Here is a 22427-nt window from a genome sequence, read left to right on the forward strand (position 1 = left end):
TACAAATCAAACTACTACACGATTGATTAATATGAGACCAATCACAATTCAGTATGCAAATAAATAGAAGATGAAGCCAAATCGGAAGTCTCTATGCAAAAACTCCTTTGACATCATAGCTGAAGGTTACATCTTAAATGCTAAATACTAATTGTAAGCAAAATGAGATTTTAAAACTTTAACATCAGAGTATAATCCAAATGTGACCATTTAAATTATTCTGCATTGAAATGTAATTATACTATTAGTATACTATGGATATTTTTAGCCATTTCGTATACTATGTAGACAGCAGAGAAAATAGAAAATGGGTTTTATTATGTTGACTATTTCAAATTAATGCAAACAACGTCGACTGAATCCAATTTTCTTCATTTTAAAGGGCCACTGAAGTGCCTTGAAATGTGCAGCATTATAAGTTGATGTAATTTCCACTGAAACAGGAAAACAGGTTGAGACAAATCGAACAGCTCCTGCCCTTTTTTTTTTAAATAGCCAATAGCGTTTTATTTATATCAGCAGTTATAAAGCAGTTTCCTCCAAATATGTAACCGTTTCTCCTCCTAATCTCCTCCATATCGTTTTAAAATATAGAAATATAAAAATTTTGTGCAGAATCAAAATGGGTCCGATAAATTTTTTGGTATGCGGCGACTCGCGCAAATGATTCACTCTGTGCTATCGTGTCTCTGGACCGGAGCTGCAGTGGTTCGCATGCCATTAATGTGAAACCAGACTTCATTCGCCCCAATGAAAAGCATATTTACACTGTCTGAATTCCCTATCCAATATATAGTGGACTATGTGCCGTTTACCAAGTAGAAATGTGTGAACAAGTGACCGATTTTAGCCGCAGCTTCAGCGTCTATCTATAATGGGCAGGATGCTTTAGATTCTAGAGAAAATCACTGTTGAAAAGACTGTTATTTTTGAATGCTTGTATCGTCTAAATGCGAATGTTAACATTGTTTTGGAGCACAGTAGCTTATAGATAACAGTAAGTCTAACAATATTCATACTTAAAGCCAAAAATCTTCAATTTTGATTTCATGGGCACTTTAAGTATACCGCGCTGGGCTTGCAGAGTAATCATGGGACATTTTCCTCATCCTAACCACAGTGGGAGAGCCTTTCTCCATCCCCCTCAGCACTTTATTTGCTCTTGGGTCTCTCATGTAATCACTGAAGTTGAGTCTCTTTAGGATGCTCTCTTCATCAGAATTACAGTATGAAGACACTCTCGCATTCGGTGTAACTGTTATCATTATTTATCAGATGCTACAACATATAATGTTGTTTATAAGGCATTATGCATGTACTATAATGCATTGAGAATACCCTCATACTGCATTATAAATACATGCTTCATAGAAAGTGTTACAGAACATCATAGTGTTACCATGATATGGGTGATAGAACGATGTAATAAAGTGTCAATCAATAGAGGTTTTGCTATCATTTATATTGTGGTTAGTAAATATATCTGCACAAGGCAGTACTGATTAAAGTTATTGATTTGTTGGAGTAATAAAGAAATTACTGGATAAATGAGTTAAAATGAGTTATTGAGCGCAATAAGCAGCAAAAAAGAACTCAATATGCTACTTGTGTTGTACACTCACACAAAACGTGCACACAGAAAACCGTCTTTCTGAGACTGAATGTTCAAAAACACACAAAATGCTTGCCTTAGTGAGTATCCTAAAAATCTGAAAAACTTCAATATTTTTAATAAGAGTCAGTGTATATTTAATTTATACAGTAAAGACCATGCTGTTACGGTGGGACAGATACAGGAGGCGTGCGGATCCATGTGCAAAGCTTTTAATCAGCGAGATGTGTTCAAAACAGGCAGAGACTTAATCATGAACAAACAGGCAAAGGTCAGAACCAGCAAAAACAACCGTGAAGACTGGGCCAAAACGTAGTACAAAACCAAGCAGATGATCAGGACTGGCAGCAAATACTCATAGTCGGAAGGCAAAGCAGAGGTAGCAGAGGCAGGCAGCAGACAGGGAGATATCCAACACAGAAGAGTCACAAAACGAGCAGGCAGACACAGAAATGAACACTCAGTAAGATTTCCCAATAGTTAACCAATACTCCGCAACCATAGAGCTCATGTATCAGTGATTTATAATCCCTGATATTGACTACAGGTGTGGAAATAATCAAAGCAATGGAGTATGGGAAATGTAGTCCAAAGTAATGTGTAACTGTGTGCGCAGAGAAAAAGTCTTAATAGTGAACAGATAACCTCTAGTGGTGATAGGATGGAAACAGCAGGCGTAGAATGTGTCACACATGCAGTGTTTTATTTTTGATTATTTAATTTATCTTGTATTTCTTACTTGAGTGCTACTGTTATGTAGACCTACTGTACCTAAAAAAAACTTTGTTTTCTTGTTATAATAACAAACAAAGTAAAAATAGCTATTTTAAGATATACTGTATATTGTTATCTATATTGTTATCTATATTGTGATATATATATATATATAATATATATATATATATATATATATATATATTGTTGTAAAATGTTGTGTTTATATGTCTTAAGTCATCAGTCTTTGCAAATCTTATATATCATCCATAGTCAATGGGAGTGTTGTATCTTACCAGGTTCACCAAAAGTCACAACGTGAACAATATCTTCCAGGTTTATATAAAGCAAGAGAGAGTTCTGATGGTCTTCATACTGAAATACTGAATATAATATCAGCTTTGGGAAACATGATCAAACTTCACCACCTTTCTTCTGTGATGGTACATGTGCCTTGAGCACTGCAAACGCAAATTAATCTATGAATAGTAAATGGAATTCCCTTTGCTGATCTTTCTTGGATTACAATCTGTAACATAATTTGGAGAGGGCAGAGGATGGTGCAACTGCTCATCTTCATCAACAAATCTGCTGAACCACAGAAGAAATAAATCCAAGCCAAATATGTGTACAACAGGATATACACCTCAGGCTAAACTGCCTAACACTGGATAAACCACCACAGCAGTTTCCTAAATACTTGTTTATCACTTAACACTGTCAAATTTTCCTGATCCACTAAGTCGTTGCATGCATTGGCAAAAGAGTCATTTTGAGGTAAATTGAAGATCATTTTAATTTAATTATAATTATATTTTCCATACCTGTATCTTCGATTTTCAATAATAATTTAAGTCATTTCATGACACTATTTAACAAAGGTTTGTTTTGACGCTCATCTTTTCCAGTACATTGGATTTTTCACCTGCTCAAATGTTGACAACCAATTAAGAGGCTCTTTGACAGGTTTTCATGGAAGGACAGGAACTCAAACCCTTCCCTAACAAACATTTAATAGTGAAAGGGAAAACATTCACTTGAAAGATCAAATGTGAAAAGAACAACTTGTAAATTCCAACAAGACCAACATTTGATATCAAAAAGATTTAGATTTGTAAACATTATGCTTTTAGAATGTCATAGACACAAGGTTTAAGGTCTTCATATCATCGGAGCCAATTCATTTGTGTAATTGTTGATGTGGTGAACTCACCAATACAAGATGGAAGTGGTTTGTCCCACACCCTGCGGTCTCCACTGAGGCACGTCAGTGTGCTGCTTCCGTGCAGTGTGTATCCAGGATTGCAACTGTACAGCACATACGTGTCTGCAAAATGGCCGTCATCTTGGATTTTGTAGCCGTAATTAGGTGTCCCCGGCTCCTCACATTTGACAAGGTCAAAACCTGTTAGAGGGGCAGGATCAAGGTAAGCCAATTTGAACAGTAAAAAGACATCTGGCCACATGAAATCAACCCCCTGGCAGGCTGGATTGGCCTCTTGCTTCATAATGACATAAAGGTGGTGCGATAAATGATACACCTGCTCAAAACAGTTACCTATGCAGCCCCCAGGAGCCTGCCTCAAATTAATACCAGCACAGCATATGCTCAACTCAAAGATCACCTTTTTAAACATGTTGTCCATTCTTCCAGTATGTTGTTTTGTTAATGCATGTTTCCAATGCAGGACAGCCTTTTCAAAAAAATTATCTGAAAACAATAGACCTGCTGTGCCACTCTTTAATACATTTACTAGTCTCCTTTATTTAGCTGGGAAGATGGTGGAAGTCTTAACGAGGAAATAATGAGGAGTGGGTAACGAGGATATTATCAGACTGTCTCTGACCAGCAATTAAAACTGTAATATCTTGCACATGCTGTGTCTTTACTGTCTTTGTTTCTACTTACTCTTTCTTCTAATTACAGCAATAGTACTCTACTTTGTGTGTGTGTGTGTGTGTGTGTGTGTGTGTGTGTGTGTGTGTGTGTGTGTGTGTGTGTGTGTGTGTGTGTGTGTGTGTGTGTGTGTGTGTGTGTGTGTGTGTGTGTGTGTGTGTGTGTGTGTGTGTGTGTGTGTGTGTGTGTGTGTGTGGTGTGTGTGTAGGTTTGGCTATACTTGTGAGGGTCAAATGCACAAATATAATGACAATGAACTAGGACATTTTACTGGTCCTCACTAGTTACAAATCGGCCAAAACATATATTTATTTAAATCTAGTGTTTTGCACGTGTTTCTGTGATGGGTAGGTTTATGGATAGGGGCTGGGTTAGGCAATAAGGAAAATATTATTAACCTAATATAAAATCAATGGAGAAGTCTTAGCGATGTCTTCACTAATATAATAAAACAAATGTGTGCGTGTGTACGTGTGTGTCTTTCATAATTGTGCTTCTATTTTCTGCTTCACAACCATCATAGGCCAAAAAAACAACATTTGTTTGGCTACTGCATCTAGTTCATGCGTAATGTGCAAAATATGATTGTCAGCAGTCAGCCATCAAATTACTGTCACACAGGGGTGACAATTCAATAGATTGAGCTGAAAATCAGTTTGAAACCATATACTCAATTCATTCTTAATCAAAGTGAATGCTAGATTTGTCAAAATGTATAATAAATGTGACATTTTTCTATCGGACAGTGTCAGCATATTGACTAGGTGACGGTTAAAAAAAAAACAAGAAGCAAGTAGCAACAAGAAGCAAGTTTCACCCAAACATATGTGAATACCATTGGACATGCTTATAAGAATCATTACAAAAACTAGTTTTTCCTTGTTTGTGCACTTCTAAAGCTTTGTCTCAAGATTCATGATATTAAGATGGAGCTTTTATTGACATTTTGTTCAACTTACTACTGTATGATAGCTTGAATCCTTTGCTGGTACCGGTACCATTGCTGTTAAACTCCATCCAGAGATGGTTGGATGTGCTGTTGAGGATGGCTTGAGACATGTCGTTTTTTGTGAAATTGCCCAGGAGTCTTGATGAGCTATCTTGACCATCATAAACCTATGAAAAACATTTTAAAAAAAGACTAAAAGATGCAGGAATGTTTTGTTTTGCAGGCAGTCAGTCTCAGAATTGCTTGTCCTTATGATATACCCGTCTGTTATAAAATACAAAAACACGTGTTGTTGTTTTTTTTCTCAAAATTATGACTTTTGGAGCGTGGGAAACACGGCATAGGCATAGGGGAACATATAAAAGGTCATAAATCAATGTCAAGCAGCAGTTTTCCACTTTCTGTTGTGGAGGACACTGTTTCAAGCTTTAATGGAAAATATTCCATGCAGAATGGGCCACTGGCCTAAGGACTGACATTGCTTTCGCTGATCATTTGCAATGATGCACCTGATATAGTTTAAAATGGCCAAAACCAATCAATATCATCATTAATGAGTGCAAAACAGTTTTCTTGTGATCTTGCCAATAATTCATGCACCTCTTGATGGAAATAAATGTTGTGATGTTTTTCCATCAAGGGGTGCATACATTTTTGGTCAAGATCTTGTATTGACAATGCAAGAGTGAAGCACTCTTTAAAGTTTACTCCAGCACATCCCAATGCATTTAAGGTCTAGACTCAGAGGTGCCAATTCATGTGTGAAAGTTATTCTTCATGCTCCCTCCCATCATTCTTTCACAATTTGAACCTGAATATGACATTGTCATCCTGGAATATGGCCATGATACACTTCCTAAATGGCTGTTTAAGAAATGAAAAGCTACTAACTCCATCAATTAGGGTTAAAAGATCTGTTCCAAAACATATAACATGCTATACACAATAATCACAGCTATAATGATCCAGTCATAGACTCTTAAGTATTTGCCTAATTAAATCCAAACAGACAATTTTTTTTTTGTCAAGGCAGTGTACAAGTATAAGAGCTAATTTACTGACAGATTCAATTCAAATATCCTGAAATGTTGACAAACAATATTCTGATTATTAAACGCAGCAGAATCACTATAACTGTGACAAAATGTTCGGAATTGCTAAAGCACCTCATTCTTACCCTTCATGTGTGACTTAATTAGTGGCCTTATTGGTCTTAAGGGACCATCTTTCTTCTGTGATGGTACGTGTGCCTTGAGCACTGTAACGTAAATTAATCTATGAATAGTTAATGGTGTTTCCAAGTCCCATTTGCTGGTCTCTCATGGATTACAAACGGTTACATGTTAACGGTGTTGCAGTCGCCGAACTTCATCAAACTTCATGCAACTCTGCTTTGTGTTTGTAACGTCACAAATGACCACTTTAAAATAGAATTCAACTGAAATGTAGACATTAAACTGCTGTGGCTCATCCAAATTACAGTTAATAAATAAATGAACTTAGATGTAATTTCTTTCTATGGCGGATCCAAAAGGCATGACCTCACAATTATTTAACATATAAACGATATATATATATACACGTTGACAACCCTATGTATAAAATAATGTACAGTGATATAAAATGACTTATGTTGGTCGTTCTTACCTTGAGGAAATCTCCCTCGTCAAGCTGGAAGTTGGCGGCTGTGATTTGAATCCCCTTGCCTCTGTCGGTCTCAATGCGGTAGATGCACTCGTGGTTGTTGTCGTAATTTAATGGGTAATTGGGGGACAGTAGAACACCCTGACTGCCCACAGAAGTAGCTCCACACTCGGCTAGGCAAATCCAGAAGTATGGATGGGAAAAAGAGATTGAAAATAGAGAAAAAGGTGAGAAGCCAAATGTTTACATATTTAGGGTCAAAAGTGCAAATATCTATTAAAGTAGCACATAGCTGCAGAAAGGTGTCGCTAGGTGTTGGACACAAATAAGTTGGGTTGCCTTGAAGCCTGTAGAGCCCTGACAGCTGCTACTCTATTTCCTACAGATAGGCCAAATTTAGGCCAAGGTTTTGTACCAGTAAGATTGAGTATTTGTCATTTTGATGAATCACCGCAAGAACAACTTCAGAGGAATACGAATTAACAGAGAGGTCTTTGTGCATTAGCTAGTTGCTAGTCACAAAAGCTCAATGCCGTGTTAGTATCAGATGTCTTTCTGTTTAATATTCTGCACCAGCAACTCTGTAAGTATATAAGCAGATGTTGCTTCAAGACCTTGAGCTCAGCAACTTAAAATAAAACTCTCCAGCAATGGCCTCCTGGTATCCAGACTTTTAAAAACGGTATCAGTTCTCCTCAGAGACAAACTACTGAGAGAATTTATTCTAAAAGGAAGGTGGTTTTGTGTGTGTGTGTGTGTGTGTGTGTGTGTGTGTGTGTGTGTGTGTGTGTGTGTGTGTGTGTGTGTGTGTGTGTGTGTGTGTGTGTGTGTGTGTGTGTGTGTGTGTGTGTGTGTGTGTGTGTGTGTGTGTGGCGTGTGTGTGTGTGTCCCTTTAACACATTCTGTTGACTATAAGTAATTTTGCACCTGCATGTCTACTAACTCTCATTAGAGTGTAAGTAGAGTATTAGTAGACTGGTAGGGTTAGGCAGTTGCATGCAATGAATGCAATAAATTCAATGTTAATGCAATAAATGAATCAAATAAAATAGCTAAGGTGTCTATCCCTCCCCCTCCACTTTATAATTAAATATCATAATTTTTGATTGGGAAACTCTGGTCTGGAGGCTTTCAAAAAGTGGAGATAATTTCTTTCAATAATTTCTATATCAACCCTTTATCAATTTTTGTAGCTACTATATAATCCTAACCTCTCCAGGCTAATGTTTGTTGTGTTCACCAGACTAATTAAAGGCACACTCACAAGCTCTTATTACTCCACAGCGATTAACCACAATTAAAACCCGGTCTGACAGAAGGACTGCACAATTACAACTAATTATTTTGTCAGCGTTTTTAACTCTGTCCACAAATATCCATGACCTTAAACACTTAACAGCCACAGAAAGATTGCAATCTGCAATCTGATCAATTTTAATTCATTTATTATAGCAGGGTACATCTCTGAAAGTCTTTCACCCTACAATGCGAACATTTACTGTGTCAAGTTCTACTATAAATAAAACATTAATAAGATGGGGGAATAGTCCGAGCATTTAAATAATGAATTTGAGGCACTGTAAAATGGACTCAATTTAGGGTGAAAGGCAGAGACCAGATTTCTAAAAATATGCATTGGCTAAAATTTCACTCTAGTTCTCCCTCCCTTTAATTTTATGGCCAAATTAGCCTGACCAATATTAAAATGCCAACACACTAGAAATTACTGATTTAAAGCACTGAGAATTGATGACTCAATAGTTGAAATCTGCATTTTAAATGTCTATTCATTACTCATAACATTATTCATAACATTACCGGTGTGCATCTTGAGACAAAACAAGGGCACTGACATATTTTACTAGGCTTAAACCTTCTCTGTGAAACCGGGTGCATAAGTATATTTATGCAGACGCTTTTCTATCTTAAAATACTTTATTAAGAATATAAATCACAAGAAATTCCGATTCCACTTAATTCCAGTTCATTAACATTTTTTTTTTTCCAGAGTAACAGAATGAGAACATTCTGCTCCAAATGTGTTAACTGCATTTTAAATCTCACTCACAAGTTCAATCTTATTACAGTAATAATATTTTAGTCTTAAATAGTCTTTTTGGTCATGTTAATTCTGAATATCCAACCTTAATATTGTTTGTGTAATCAACATTTTCAAGTTTATTAAAGACATAGTAATAGTATTCCATAAAATACATATAATAATAATAATACAAAGCAAACATGTCTCTTCAGAAGACTTGTATTAATTTGCTTGATTCATATGGATTATTTTAGACACTTTCATGCACCGTTTGAATCGCGAGCTTTGTGATTGACTAGTCCTTCAGTGAATTGACATAAAATGATTTACTACTTAAATAAACACTCTGATGTTTGAGAATAATAAATTAAATCATATGACCACCTACCCACACACCTGGGCAGGGCTGCACTCCATACTCTCCGCCCTCCACCCAAGCAAGTGATCTTACTCTCGCCTTCCAGACGGTAGCCCGCAAAACAGGAAAAGGCCAGCGAGTCGCCAACCCCAAACTGGAAGCCCACCCTCCTGCTGTATGCTGGTACTCCTGGGTCCTCGCACGGCTCCAGGCTGTACTCTGTGGTACAAAGTCATAATAACTCTTAAACCTCCAGACTGCTTAGCAAAGCATGGGTTAGAGTAAGCACCGTGACAACAGTGCCTTCAAGCACACCATAATGAACAGAATGAGCGATGCCCCCACCAGAGAAGGTGATATTGAAGCCCTCATATGACATGGAGAAGTCCGAGACAAAGCGTAGCTGGACGCTGAAGTTGCCGAACAGGCCAGCTTTGATGGAGGGAGGCAGGACGGAGCCTGTGAGCCTGGCCACTGGCTCAACGAAGCTGCCATCCTCGGTAATGAGCAGGTAATCATGGGAGTCTTCCAGGTGGAACGTGTGGAAGAGAAGCTGCACTCCTGGGGAGTTTCAGATGAGATTAGGGCCGTCAGTCACAAGCAAAATCTCTGTTTCAACCTCACAACCCACTGAGAAGCCTTCAGAGAGAACGTAATACTGATCGAAACAGAATTGTATTTGCCTGATATGGTGCTGAGTAAGAAAATGTAGAGAAATGTGAAAGGTATCTTAAATTCGTTATCAAGGGTAATTCCAAAGGGCACAGAAAGGAACCTCATGGGTAAAATCAATGTGCTTCAAACTGTTATCAGTCAATGGTTTGTATGGCTCTCGCACCTGTAACCTGTTCTTTGGTATTACCTTTCCCATGAGACACTTCTACCGTCCAAGTGCAGTTCAATGAGTTTGGGTAGAAATCTGGAAAACCAGGCGAAAGAACCGTCCCGGTTTTTCCATAGATATAGCCCCCACACAAAGCTGGAAATACAATAACAAGAAGAACTCATGTTTGAATTTCTAAGAAGTAGCGAGTGGTTTCAGCATTTTGCTATATGGTTGTTAAGATGTTTTAGATGGTTGCCATTGTGTTGCTATATATGATTCATTGCTCAAATAATATCAATCAAAAACATTTAAATTATAAGTACAGATTAAGTTGATGGAGATATCTCGGTCACACTTGGCACACAATATCCAGAACATGTAAAATACTTCTTCCATAAATAAATACATATAATACAACTTCCATACAATGCAACTTCCAACTACAAGATGATGGATGCAAAACAAAACATGGAAATAGACATGTTTGTACATGAAAAGCAGAAGAGTTTAACGATACACTAACTAATAAGAGGTTGACATCGCATACAACATAAATACTTGCAAGAAGATCAAAAGGAGATGTAACAACTGAGACAATTTTCCAACACGAGAACGTCTGTCAGTGGAGACAGTAAAAATTTTTTTTTTTTTCTTGAAGCACCAGAGCTGTAAGACAGAAGCACCAGAGCTGTAACATCATAAGAGTATCGAATACGTCCAAGAGTCATGCTCATCGTCCTGCTTTCATCAAAATATATCATACAACACAGATTATGACAGGACTGACAATTTTTTGCCTCAGCATTTTGTTCTTAAAAAGACCATTAAATCTCTTCATCACACAATAAATTCTGACTAATTAAATTTGTAGATTTTTTTTCTTTTCAATAGGATGATAAAGGAGAATATTATGGAAGCTTGCTTCTGCCAAAGAATAAAAACTAAAAAAAGGTAATTGTGAGTTTTTACACAATTCTGACTTCTTTTCTCACAATTGCAAGTTTACATCTCACAATTCTGACTTTTTTTTCTCAGAATTGTGTGATTTAAACTCACAATTGCAAGTTATAAAGTCAGAATTGCGTGATATTTATGTCGCAATTGAGTGTTGTAATGTCAGTCTATTTTTCTCCAAATTTTGGACTTTTAAATTGTTTTAAATTGTTTCATTCTATGGAGGAAACAAGCTTCCATAGGAGCTCACACTCAAAGATAACATTTTTTAAAAAAAAAAATATTCAGAGGCCCAAACTGAGCGAAGATTTTGGTGCAGTCGCTGATATTTATATGGCACAATACAATTATGATTTAGAGATATAATTGTACATAATTATAGAGATACAATTATGAAAGATTGTAATGAAAGTCATTCAAGATTTCACATCAAAAAGACAACCTGAAGGTGCATGTTTTTAGAAATATACTAAAAGGCCCTTTACTTGCTTAAAGCGTAAATCAGATGACAATGTAGTAAATTTGAATATCAAATTTTATACAGTATGCTTTATAGGGTCAATATAGTACATTGATCTGAATTTTATAATGGCTCTGAATGTGTCTCATTTAATCAGAATTTTAAGTCTGAGATATACGTTTAATAATAACACATCAATCTGACAGTAAGGAAATGTATAATCTTTCATGAGCATGTATTTACATTCCCGCAAACAAATGGGGATTATCTGTCCTCTCTGTAATGAAGGTCAGGCTCTGATGAAAGAACATCAGGCAGAATCAAAGTCTGTTAAAGCAAATGCACGGAGCTGATAAGACGCAGATATAAGAGGACATGGGGAATTCTGGAACAGACAGGCAACAGCCTGATTGCTCTTACTGGAAAACACTTGGTTTACTTTCAATCCCTGCAATCGGGAAACAAATAAGATAAACAGCTTTATAGAGCTCTCTCCTGTAGGTATCTGGCTAAGGACTTCCATTATTTGTTCTCGCTTTCCTGTCCTACCCCCCACCATTTAAGGTTATCTATAAAACAGTGCACGCCAGTCACCTCTCCTCTAATCAAAAATGTATGAACTCAAATCTCGGAGGAGTGTTAAGAAGACTTACCCTTTCCCCTCAGATAAAAATGTAATGCAGCCCAGCAGGCCTAATTTATGGACCAGACCAGTGCCCTAAGGCCCCAGATTGTCAAGGGGCTCCAAAGTCTCCACCAAAGGAAACTGAAGACCTGGGTGCTTAAAGCATACAGTGCACGCTGACACCAGGGTCCAATTTTTAGACGTTTTTACATTAGGTGGTTGGGTGGAGGTGTTTCTCTTGTACATGAGCAAAATTTGGTCTACCGAGATTTGCTTACCGTCACAACTAGGCAGCGCATGGTTCCACTGATGGATCCTCTCACACACAATGGGCTCCTCATCGCTCAGAGTATAGCCTTGATCGCAGCTGAACGTCACTATTGAGCCGATGGCAAAATTGTTCCCGTGCCTTTTCCCATTCACCGGGATCCCTGGATCTAAACAGGAATCTGTTTCCATCATAATGCCTGTGAGGAAGGAACAAAACAAAATATTTCATTTCACCTCCAAGGTCTAAATTGAAAGGAGGATGGTGTCGGAAGCATTTTATACAGTATAAATCAGCAGATATCAGTCCCCCTGTGGTTACCTTCCTTCAACCAATACATTTCTATTTCTACTTCCTTTTATATATATATATATATATATATATATATATATATATATATATATATATATATATATATATATATATATATATATATATATATATATATTGAAGACCATTCGGAATAACTGACAGCACTTTTTTGAGGAAATTCTCCACTTTTCAATTTCCCAAGCATTTGGCTCTATTATGTGGCCACAGCTAAGCCTCTGATAGCTGTCTAAAAAGTCAGAAAAATGAGAACACTTTGACACTCTGAATGAGTTTTATATACATCACGCGTAATGTCAGAGGTAATTTATTGGGAGTCATGAATATCGTTTGAGAATCAGCTCATGCTCCCTCTTGCCCACATTTCTCATTTTTTTGTCTCGATTGCAGCACATTACATTATAATAAAGATGTTAAATTACTGCTAAAAAAGAGCAACTAGAGACTATTTGCCATGTCATTTGGTTTTATAAAGATATTATTTGCATTTTTCACTTAGGATCATGTGAAAAAAAGTGATAAAATTTAATTTTACACAGATCTATTTGTATAATTGCAATAATACAAAACAAGCAGGGATTGTTTATAATGTTGTTGATATGTGCTATATTTCTAACAGGCAGTGCTTAATTTGATACAGTCCAACATTATTCAACCCCCATTGCAAATCAGGTTTATTGGCAAAATTACAGACTTTCAGCTATCTGCAACTAACAAATCAAACACAACTAACTGAAATAGCTCAACACAACTAATATTTCAAGTGGTTTCCCCAAATTCAACTGAAAATGCAGCTTTAATGATTTCTGCAGTCTCAAAATTATTCAAACCCTTCATGGCAAGCATCTTTAGTACTTAGTAGAACACCTTTTTGCTGTTATGACCTGCTGCAAATGAGATGTATAACCAGACACCAGCTTCTGAAAGAGTTTCTGAGAAATCTAAGCCTATTCCTCATGAGCAATGGCCTCCAGTTCAGTAATATTCTTGGTTTGCGTGTGACAACAGCCTTCTTCAAATCTCACCAGAGATTTTCTCTGGGGTTCAATTCAGTTGACTGTGATGGTCACTGTATAATCTTTGGTCACGGGATTTTGAGGTATGCTTGGGTATTGCCTGTTGGAAGGCAATGATGCCCACGGTCCATCTTTACTGATGGGATGACGTTTTCTCCAAGGATTTCCTGATACTTCAATGAATCCATCTTGCCTTCCACATGCTGCAGGTTTCCAGTGCAAGAGGATGCAATGCAGCCCCAACGTGCTTAACTGTAGGCAGAGTGTTCTTCTTCTTGCGCCTTACTGTGCAAGCTGAAACCTCAGTGCCTGTTACCACCAAGTCTTGCTTAATGTCTTTTGCAGTCACTCAAGTGTTTTTCTGAACTTGCCTTCTCAGAAATCTGGTTGCAGCAGTCCTTTTTTTTGCCCCGTCCAGATAGTGTAACCACTGTCCCTTTAAAGTGTAAATTGCAGGTTAAATTTTTCACAAAGATAATGCAATGTGCTTATTAAACATAAAGATAAGAACCACCCACCATTGTTTTGTATGTTTTTTATACCAAAATGCTGAATATAATGTGAAAAGTTGGTTCTTTTTACACTCCCTCTCCCTTCCACTAGGCTGGGCGTGACGTCATAAAAGGGACTCCAAGCCTAGAGTTACCGTTAGTCTAACGGCAAGTAGGCTAGCAGTTATATTGGAGGAGACCTAACTCAGCAAGCAAAAATGGTGTTGATGAATAAAATAACCCATGGATTATTTGATGATAATTTTTAGTTTTCACACCATTTTAAGAATAAAAACAGACAATACAGTATACAGTACTCATAACTTCGATTTTTATTATAATTGTATGTCATATAATATACAATAATGTCATTTTTACTTGTTATATCAAATGTGATAATTGCTAGTACATTTAAACTATCAAAATATGCTCCCCATACAAATTTTTAATGAAATAACGATGTCATAATTTTGTGAGATTTACACCATTATGGAAACAATAGAGAATGAATCGACATTCTCTGTCATCGATTCACGCTTGGGTAGCATTTTTCGACAAGGCAGCACAAATCGTCTGAACACCGGTCGTGGCGCGGGTCGAGCTGCTTCCACTAAACTCCAAATCATGTTCACCTCACGGCAGCACATACTCTCCACTGCTGATTCCATTGGGTGGCATAGCCCACACAAACACCTGTCAAACACAGCGATAGGGGCATCGATCTCTTTTTTTCTTTCTGACAATGAGCATCGCTAATTAGTTGCGATTTAGCACACGCAATATTGCGTTCTGTCTGCAGATGCCAGCAAAAGCGCCATTGTGCATGTGCAGTGTGTGCATCTCTACAGCTCTGATTAGGACTACTAACACCATGTAAGTAAATAATGTCTTCAGTCATTGTCCCTCCTTGCTATTCTACATGACGACAAGATTTTGAAAAGACTTTGGCTTGTTCCCTAATGTTTTCCGGGTTAGCACCTGATTAACCTAGGCTAGCTCTAGCTACTCACCAGGACACCTGGCCAACCTTCCACTCATTTTCCTCACACCAAGCATTGATAACTCTTTGAGGGCCATGATTTCTGGCAATTTCCTCCCCTCTTCCACGCCTGACTGGTTCAAAATTGTCCATAGTCAAGCCACAAACAGAAGGAATCTAGCAGAGTATGGGTTGCTACTCCCTTTTGTGACGTCATCACCCAGTTACGGTAAAAAACATGCTACCTTTGAAGAAAACCCAATAAATGTTATTTTAACGCATTTTAAGACAGAAATTTTTAAATATTTAAATATTGAGCACTTTAATCTACACATTAATTGGTTGTGGTGGTTAACCTGCAATTTACACTTTAACTTTGAACTTGCAAACTATGTTTCCAACAGTGTCTCTTGGAACGTTTAGTACCTTCCTTGTTTGTGAAGGCGATGATATCTTCTCTTAACCTTTTGACTTAGCCATATTTCTAACATACAGTCACTTGTGACACTCAACAAACCTAGCCAGTTCAGATATTCCATGTCTTCTAGCTCTAACTAATGAAGCCCTTGATTAGTTGCATCAGGTGTGCTTGAGACAACACCTGTTTTGCAGATTTGTGCTGTTGTGGGGGAGTCTATTCAGGGGGTTGAATAATTTTGATACTGCAGAAGTCATTAAAAATTAACCACTTGAAACATTTGTTGTGTTGTGTTCAATTACTTGTGTTTGATTAATTCATTGGAAACAGTTGAAAGTATTTAAATATTGCCAATAAACCTGATTTGGAATGGGGGTTGAATAATATTGATTACAACAGTAAATATGAGGTATTGGAATAATAAATTGTGATGAATACGCCAAGTTTGAAAAAAATAAAAGAAAATGAGTGTATTTAACAGCCCAATCAACACAGCAAGAAAGCGGGGGCGCAACAAAACCTGATTTCAAAACAGACTCAGTCATCCTTCCTTTAATTTCAAAGGGACTAAATTATTACCGAGAAATTATTATGACGAATGAGTACACTATACCAGGGGTTTTCAAACTTTTTGTGTGTGTGGACCACTATTTGTAATCAAGAATTTTCACGGACCACCTCATAATACACATAATAAAATATATCTACACAGAGTCCTTCCTGAATTAATCCGCACCTCTAAATAGGCTTACTAACATTAAAACTATAACTGGTCATCACATCAGTACAACAGCTTGTTAAAAGAAAGTTTACTGCACACAACGGCTGCCACATATTTAATTTATTTACTCAAGCGCCCGAGGGCATAATCAGGTTCATTTCAGGGATGCAAACATGTATGGTCAAAAAAGAGAGAGCTAATCGAAGCCCTCGCCCCGCGGCAAATATCCAGATACTTTGCCGCCAACCCCTGTTACTCCTATAGGCACATATAGTAAAATGAAATTCAAATAAAGTTTTAACAAAAAAGGTTTTATAAAAAGATAAACCTCACATATTTCACCCTTTAAATAATTTTTCACAAAAAAGGGTTTTATAAAAAGATAAACCTCACATATTTCAGCCTTTAAATCATTTTTATAAAAAGAATGAGTCAAAAAAAGATAAATTACTTGACATTTACATCTATGCACATTAGCTTATCTTTTATTATTAGCTAATAGTAAAATTCGGTCCGATTTTCCCGTGCCGTCTGTCATTGCTATGCGCGCTCTCCACAACTTAGTTGTGCTTAGTAGCTAATAGATTTCCACCACCGAAAAACGCTTGCTGTAGCTCTGCTACAAGATTTATTTACGGAGAAGAGAAAAACACCCGTAGTATTTGGGTGCACGTGCATTCTTACATTCTTCATTGACTGAGCTTTCAATGTTTACGGAAAGGATTAAGCTGATTTGTTTGTTCTTGTCACATGAACTGCGGTGCGTTTGCTGCATTATGAAAAGTTGAGGTGTTTTCATCTCGCTGCGCCTAAAAAAATGAGTGCGTCACTTCAATTATGAGCGCACTTGCCGCGAGCCTACATGAAATAATGAACTTGAGAGCGCAAAAGACACGATATGTGAACGGCCCCTTGACGAGCTACCTCCAATCGAGCGACGTGTTGGAGACCCCAGTAAAAGATACGCAGCAAGAAAAAACACTAGCGTTTCACGCTTGCGCGCATACTGCTGCTTTGGCGTGCAGTGTTCTGATTTGCTTATTTCCTTTTTACTTGTTTCGTGGAGGCAATCCAGAATTACTGTTGGTGAAATTATAATCAGACAAATATTTTATATAATGGCAAAATATTTGCCTCTGCCGCTTTCCTCTTCAGAGAACCTGTTGCTACCCACCGATCCATGTTGTGGTTCTAACGGCACTGAACTTGAACGTCACGGCCGAGCACCACTAGCCTATTTTAGTAATCACACAATAACCTGACAATTTAATTTAAATTTTATATCAATATAGGCCCATATTCTTGTTACTTTTTATTTTTTTTATGGGGATTCCTGGTAAAATGAAGGTAAAAAATATTATTTTATATTTTATTTTGCCTTTCCACGGACCACCTGCAGTACCCTCACGGACCACTAGTGGTCCGCGGACCACAGTTTGGGAACCACTGCACTATACAACCAATGACCTTCTACCACCTTCCTTTCATATTATAGGTCCTGGACAGTATTCCTGGTTGCTACTCCTCATAACTTACAACTAAAATGTCACACATGGCAGTAACCAATGGCATTTTTAACTCAAATCATACATGGATAATAATAATAATAATAATAATAATAAAACAATTTGCATTTCTTATGCAATTTATAAGTCTACATGAAAAAAAATATTTAGCAATTAATTGTATTGTTACCTCTATCACCATTTTAAACATTGAATAAAATAATTTAAACTGTTTGTATCCATTAGCCCATTTGAAAAGTATTTTCAGTTTTGTTTAATTTTTGTTTTAGCAAGGAATATTCCTTTCTGTTCATTGACAGATTTACTGTCTGTCATGATGTGACTGACTACAACATTATTAAAAAAACACTACTCTATATATTTTTTATATAAATTCTGTATTTTTTTTAACAATTAATTAATTAATTTAAACAATTAATTTATAAATAGTTTACATGTCCGAGCATAACTTTGAGGTGAGGGATCAGGGATGCAGTAGATTGTAAAAGCAAAACAATTTATACAGTGTTTTCTATAAGTAGATTTCAGATGATTGTATTAAACTATGTACCTCTCCCATTTAAATTCACATAAATTAATTACTATGTTGTAATTAATGAACTAATGTTGTTGTAGCCATTTAAGAAAATGTATCTAGTTTCATATTTTTTGTTTCAATATTATGTTATTTGTTTATGTTTTGGCTTAATTTAATCTGTTAATTAAGAAAGAAGCGTGAATTGGATACGTCATAGGGCAGGGAAATAGATTGCATGGCAATGTCGGGAGATAGAGTGGGTCAGAGATGATTTTCGACCACTTCATAAGTTTGTTTGTAGTATTTTGTTTTGTATAATTTTTCATTAATCAATTATCTGGATTTAAATAAATAAGAAGAAACAAAGGATGTTGTGTGGATTGAAGTGCATAACGAAACACAAACCCACAATAATTCTAGTATGGCTTTTGGAAACGTCCGAAACAAATGTTAACAGACACTGACCACATAGGATCACATGACTACATTAAAGGAATATTTCACCACTGGCAAGATGGGCTTTTAATAAAACGTGGCTGTCTATGTAGTAGAAAGTCGTTGAAAGCCAGGAGCTAAAAAAAAATAATAATAAAAAAATCACCAGATGACGCATTATGAGGACTTTAGCTGACAAATAAACCGGGAGATCAAGGTGTAGGTAACATTGAGAAAGAGTATACATTGTTCAATTACTGTACGTATACTACTGACATTACAACCATAAAAAGCTGGTTGAGAATATGTTAACTTGTCTTTTAACATTTTTAAGATTAAAGTAACATTTAAAAAATCTTTTTTAAATGTTACACTTAACTATAAATTTGACATATACAGTGATGAAATTGTTTATTGCAAAACCTTATACAAAGGTTTATCCGTTTTCCGATAATGACAGGATGCCCAATGAGGTTTACAATTTACCCAACTTCTTTTTACATATCCCTAAAATAGATTTAAAATCCAATTTCAGCTTGTTCTGGTCTAATCCCTTTTGACAATTTTGATCAGTTGACAATAACAACAAGAGCATTAAAACATGCTTTTAACAATTATCATTGGTCTACCTGTTGAGCATGCATAAACAACAAACAGTCCTTGAGTCAGCGGAACATTAAACTTTAATCGCACTCTGAAGCAGAGTTTATAAACCCACCACCTACAAACATATTCAAAAAGAAAACAAACGTTATTTTCATATGTTTAATTATTCACAGAGGTTCTAAGCCTCCCTTAAAGTTGTCTACTGCCTCTGGATGTTGATATTTTGTCATGTGATGGTATCACACATGCAAGTTTTTTCAAAATAATTTTTAGACAACTACAAAACTATAATCTAATTGAAACCCTGGAGAAACCATTCCAATTACATTGCATGCACCAGAGAGCATGTCCCGCCAAAATTTGCGCGGTATTGCAGAACCGCCCACTGTGGAGTATGAAAACCCAATATCCATGCATTTAAATCACTGCAGATGCTGACTCACTCTCGTAGCGGATCTGGAAGCCTTCGCTGGAGCGGCTGTTGTCAGTGGTAAAGAGCAGGTACATGTAATTGCTGGTGCTGATGAGGAAGTGAGGGGCTTGAGTGCCGTGGTACTCGCCAATCAGCGGCGACGAATTGGAGAGCCCGTCCCGAATTTCCAGTGTGTCGTAATTAACCTCCGTCTGAAACCTACACAGGAAATTGAAAAAAAAAAAAAATGAGCGGAACGATTGCTTATGACCTAGGTCTTTAGCAGAATCACTCTAATGAGGGAGATTAAACTGTAAGGTTAACAAGTGAAATTATAGGAGAGAAAAAACTGCACTGAAGAGACTGCGGTCAAGGTTTCCAGAAATGGGACAGGAGTTGGGTGTCTTGGGGTTTCATGTGCTCTGAATTCCCAAAAAACAAATCAATACCTGTCAAAAGATATCTTGATGGCATGATCCTTTCTGGCTTCAATCACCCATTCACAGTTAAGGGAGTCTTTGTAGTATCCAGGCCAGCCAGGGGACAGTAAGACTCCCATGGGGGCCGTTAGATGTCCGCCACATGGAGCTGGGACAGTGAGAGAGTGCAGAAAAATAGAATGTCAACAAAAGCCCATCTTACAAATCCCAGCAGCACCTTCAGAAAGCTAAGTAGAGCAAAGTCTCACCTTCACAACGGGGGACGGCTGCGTTCCACACCACGTTTCCATCCTGGATGACACAGGTGATGGATTTGGATCCGTGTGTCTTGATGAAGCCCTCATCGCATGTGAAGAGCACTGAGCTACCCAGTAAGAAGTGCTCTCCAAAACGTTGCCCATTGATGGGAATCCCAGGGTCGTGACATTCATTTTGGCCAAACGCTACAGAAACGGGATGAAAGTCTAATCAGCGCTGAAGCATATAATACTTACTTCTAGGTCCTGCCTATCCTTGTCTGTCAGCACTTAACATGCATTACAAGAGTACCTAACCTTCAATTAAATAAACTATAATTATCTTTTAAAGATTAACCAACGCAACTGATATTACTCAGAATGCCCAGTCTCATAAGGGAAATTTTGTTGCAGGGACAATTTACTGTGTACTTACAATATAAGAGAATCTACAACACGTGCGAAAACAATGCTAAAAACCACGATACCACTAAACCTAATTCATATCACCAATCTTTGTATGTTTTTACATATTTATCATGTGTTAAAATGATGCCATCACGTAGAGACAAAACCAAAACGTCAAAAACATGTCAAATTAAAATAAGATTGGATGATTGTCTTGTACACCGTATGGTTGAATTCAGAACGGAAACAGACTGCAATGACTCTGTATGATCAAAGCTAACATATATGGGAAGACACTCTCATGGCAACTCATAATAATTTATACAAGATGAAATTGTATGATAATGTACGACTTTGTTTTATCATCATGCTTAGATTTATAGGGTTTGGATTAGAGGTTGGGCTTAAAGTTTAGCTTTAAGTTTGGGTTAACAGATAATTTAATCTAAAGTGATTTACAGTACATTACATTCAAGGTTTACATTTTATCAGTTCATGCATGCCTAGGAATCGAACTCATGACCTTGGCATAGCAAGCATCACATTCTACTGTTTGAGCTAAAGGCATTTTTACAGTTTCACCAACTTTTGCAAATTAGTATGACTGGGTTGGATACCACACAATACAAGGCATAAAGGTAATAATATTAATTTACAAGAATCCACCCACTATCAAAAAGGCACTCCGGTAATATTTAACCCTCTTTTCAAAGTTTTCCATAAACCCTGGTATATCTTTAGATGTTATAATGTGTTGAAGTGATGCTCTCAAGTAGAGACAAAAGCAATACAGTATGTCAAGATATTTACCATTACATTTGCCATTACAGTACAACTACATAAGTTCAATTGTTCTGTATTTTCATTTTCTCTATTTGAACAGCTATGAAGTAGTTCCAGGTTGTTGTTTGCAAAACTAGTCAAACTAGTAACGGTGGCTTGATTGACTATTGAATTAGTAATGAGTATGGGAACAGTTCTACATGAGCACTTAAGGGACCAAAATCTGAAAAATGTCATGAGATAAACCTAATGCCACCATAGTAGAAGTGTAATAATTGACTCTAGATAGTTGAATTATTTAAAATCAATGCAAATATTTAATGCACACTCAACTTTTTTGTCAAGGCAGCATTACCATCCTGCAGGGCTTGGATAAATTTTCATAATTTAATTCAATAATTTCTTATAGCAATAGAAAAATATATTTCTCACTTTACATTAACAGTTACATTTTCTCATGAAAAATAAATCCGAATCACATGGAAAGCCACAGACGTTGAGGCGTTGCGTCGGCAAAGAGCATTCAGTCGCATCACAGCCCTTGTAACCCTCGATAGTGGTTTGAGACACACTCAGATTTTGTCAGATCTGTTTTCCCTTAACAGAAATCTGCAGACAGTTCACATATGTGTCGCACATGCATCACAGATGTCAGTGTGGAAGCTTCAATTATTCAATATGTGCACTCGCAAAAGTAGAGAATCCTGCCAAAGCTATTTTAGTGTTTTCATTTTGGTGAACACATCTGTCTGCTAAGCCCC

General features: G+C 36.9%; 1 protein-coding gene across 1 annotated transcript in view; it reads right to left on the reverse strand.

Annotated features, from left to right (window-relative positions):
* Positions 1–22427, reverse strand: part of csmd1b (CUB and Sushi multiple domains 1b) — a 325939-nt gene that overhangs the window by 218081 nt on the left and 85431 nt on the right. The window contains exons 13-22 of the mRNA XM_077218011.1: positions 20488–20682; positions 20249–20387; positions 19831–20018; positions 12359–12547; positions 10078–10194; positions 9561–9776; positions 9246–9434; positions 6820–6989; positions 5183–5339; positions 3540–3731 (exon numbers count right to left, since the gene is read on the reverse strand). Coding sequence (XP_077074126.1) covers positions 3540–3731; positions 5183–5339; positions 6820–6989; positions 9246–9434; positions 9561–9776; positions 10078–10194; positions 12359–12547; positions 19831–20018; positions 20249–20387; positions 20488–20682 — 1752 coding nt within the window. The remainder of the gene's footprint in view (positions 1–3539; positions 3732–5182; positions 5340–6819; positions 6990–9245; positions 9435–9560; positions 9777–10077; positions 10195–12358; positions 12548–19830; positions 20019–20248; positions 20388–20487; positions 20683–22427) is intronic.

Source organism: Siphateles boraxobius, unplaced genomic scaffold (genome assembly GCF_051911475.1).
Source record: "Siphateles boraxobius isolate OS27281-9 unplaced genomic scaffold, OSU_SipBor_1 12, whole genome shotgun sequence".
In the NCBI taxonomy this organism is placed as follows: domain Eukaryota; kingdom Metazoa; phylum Chordata; class Actinopteri; order Cypriniformes; family Leuciscidae; genus Siphateles; species Siphateles boraxobius.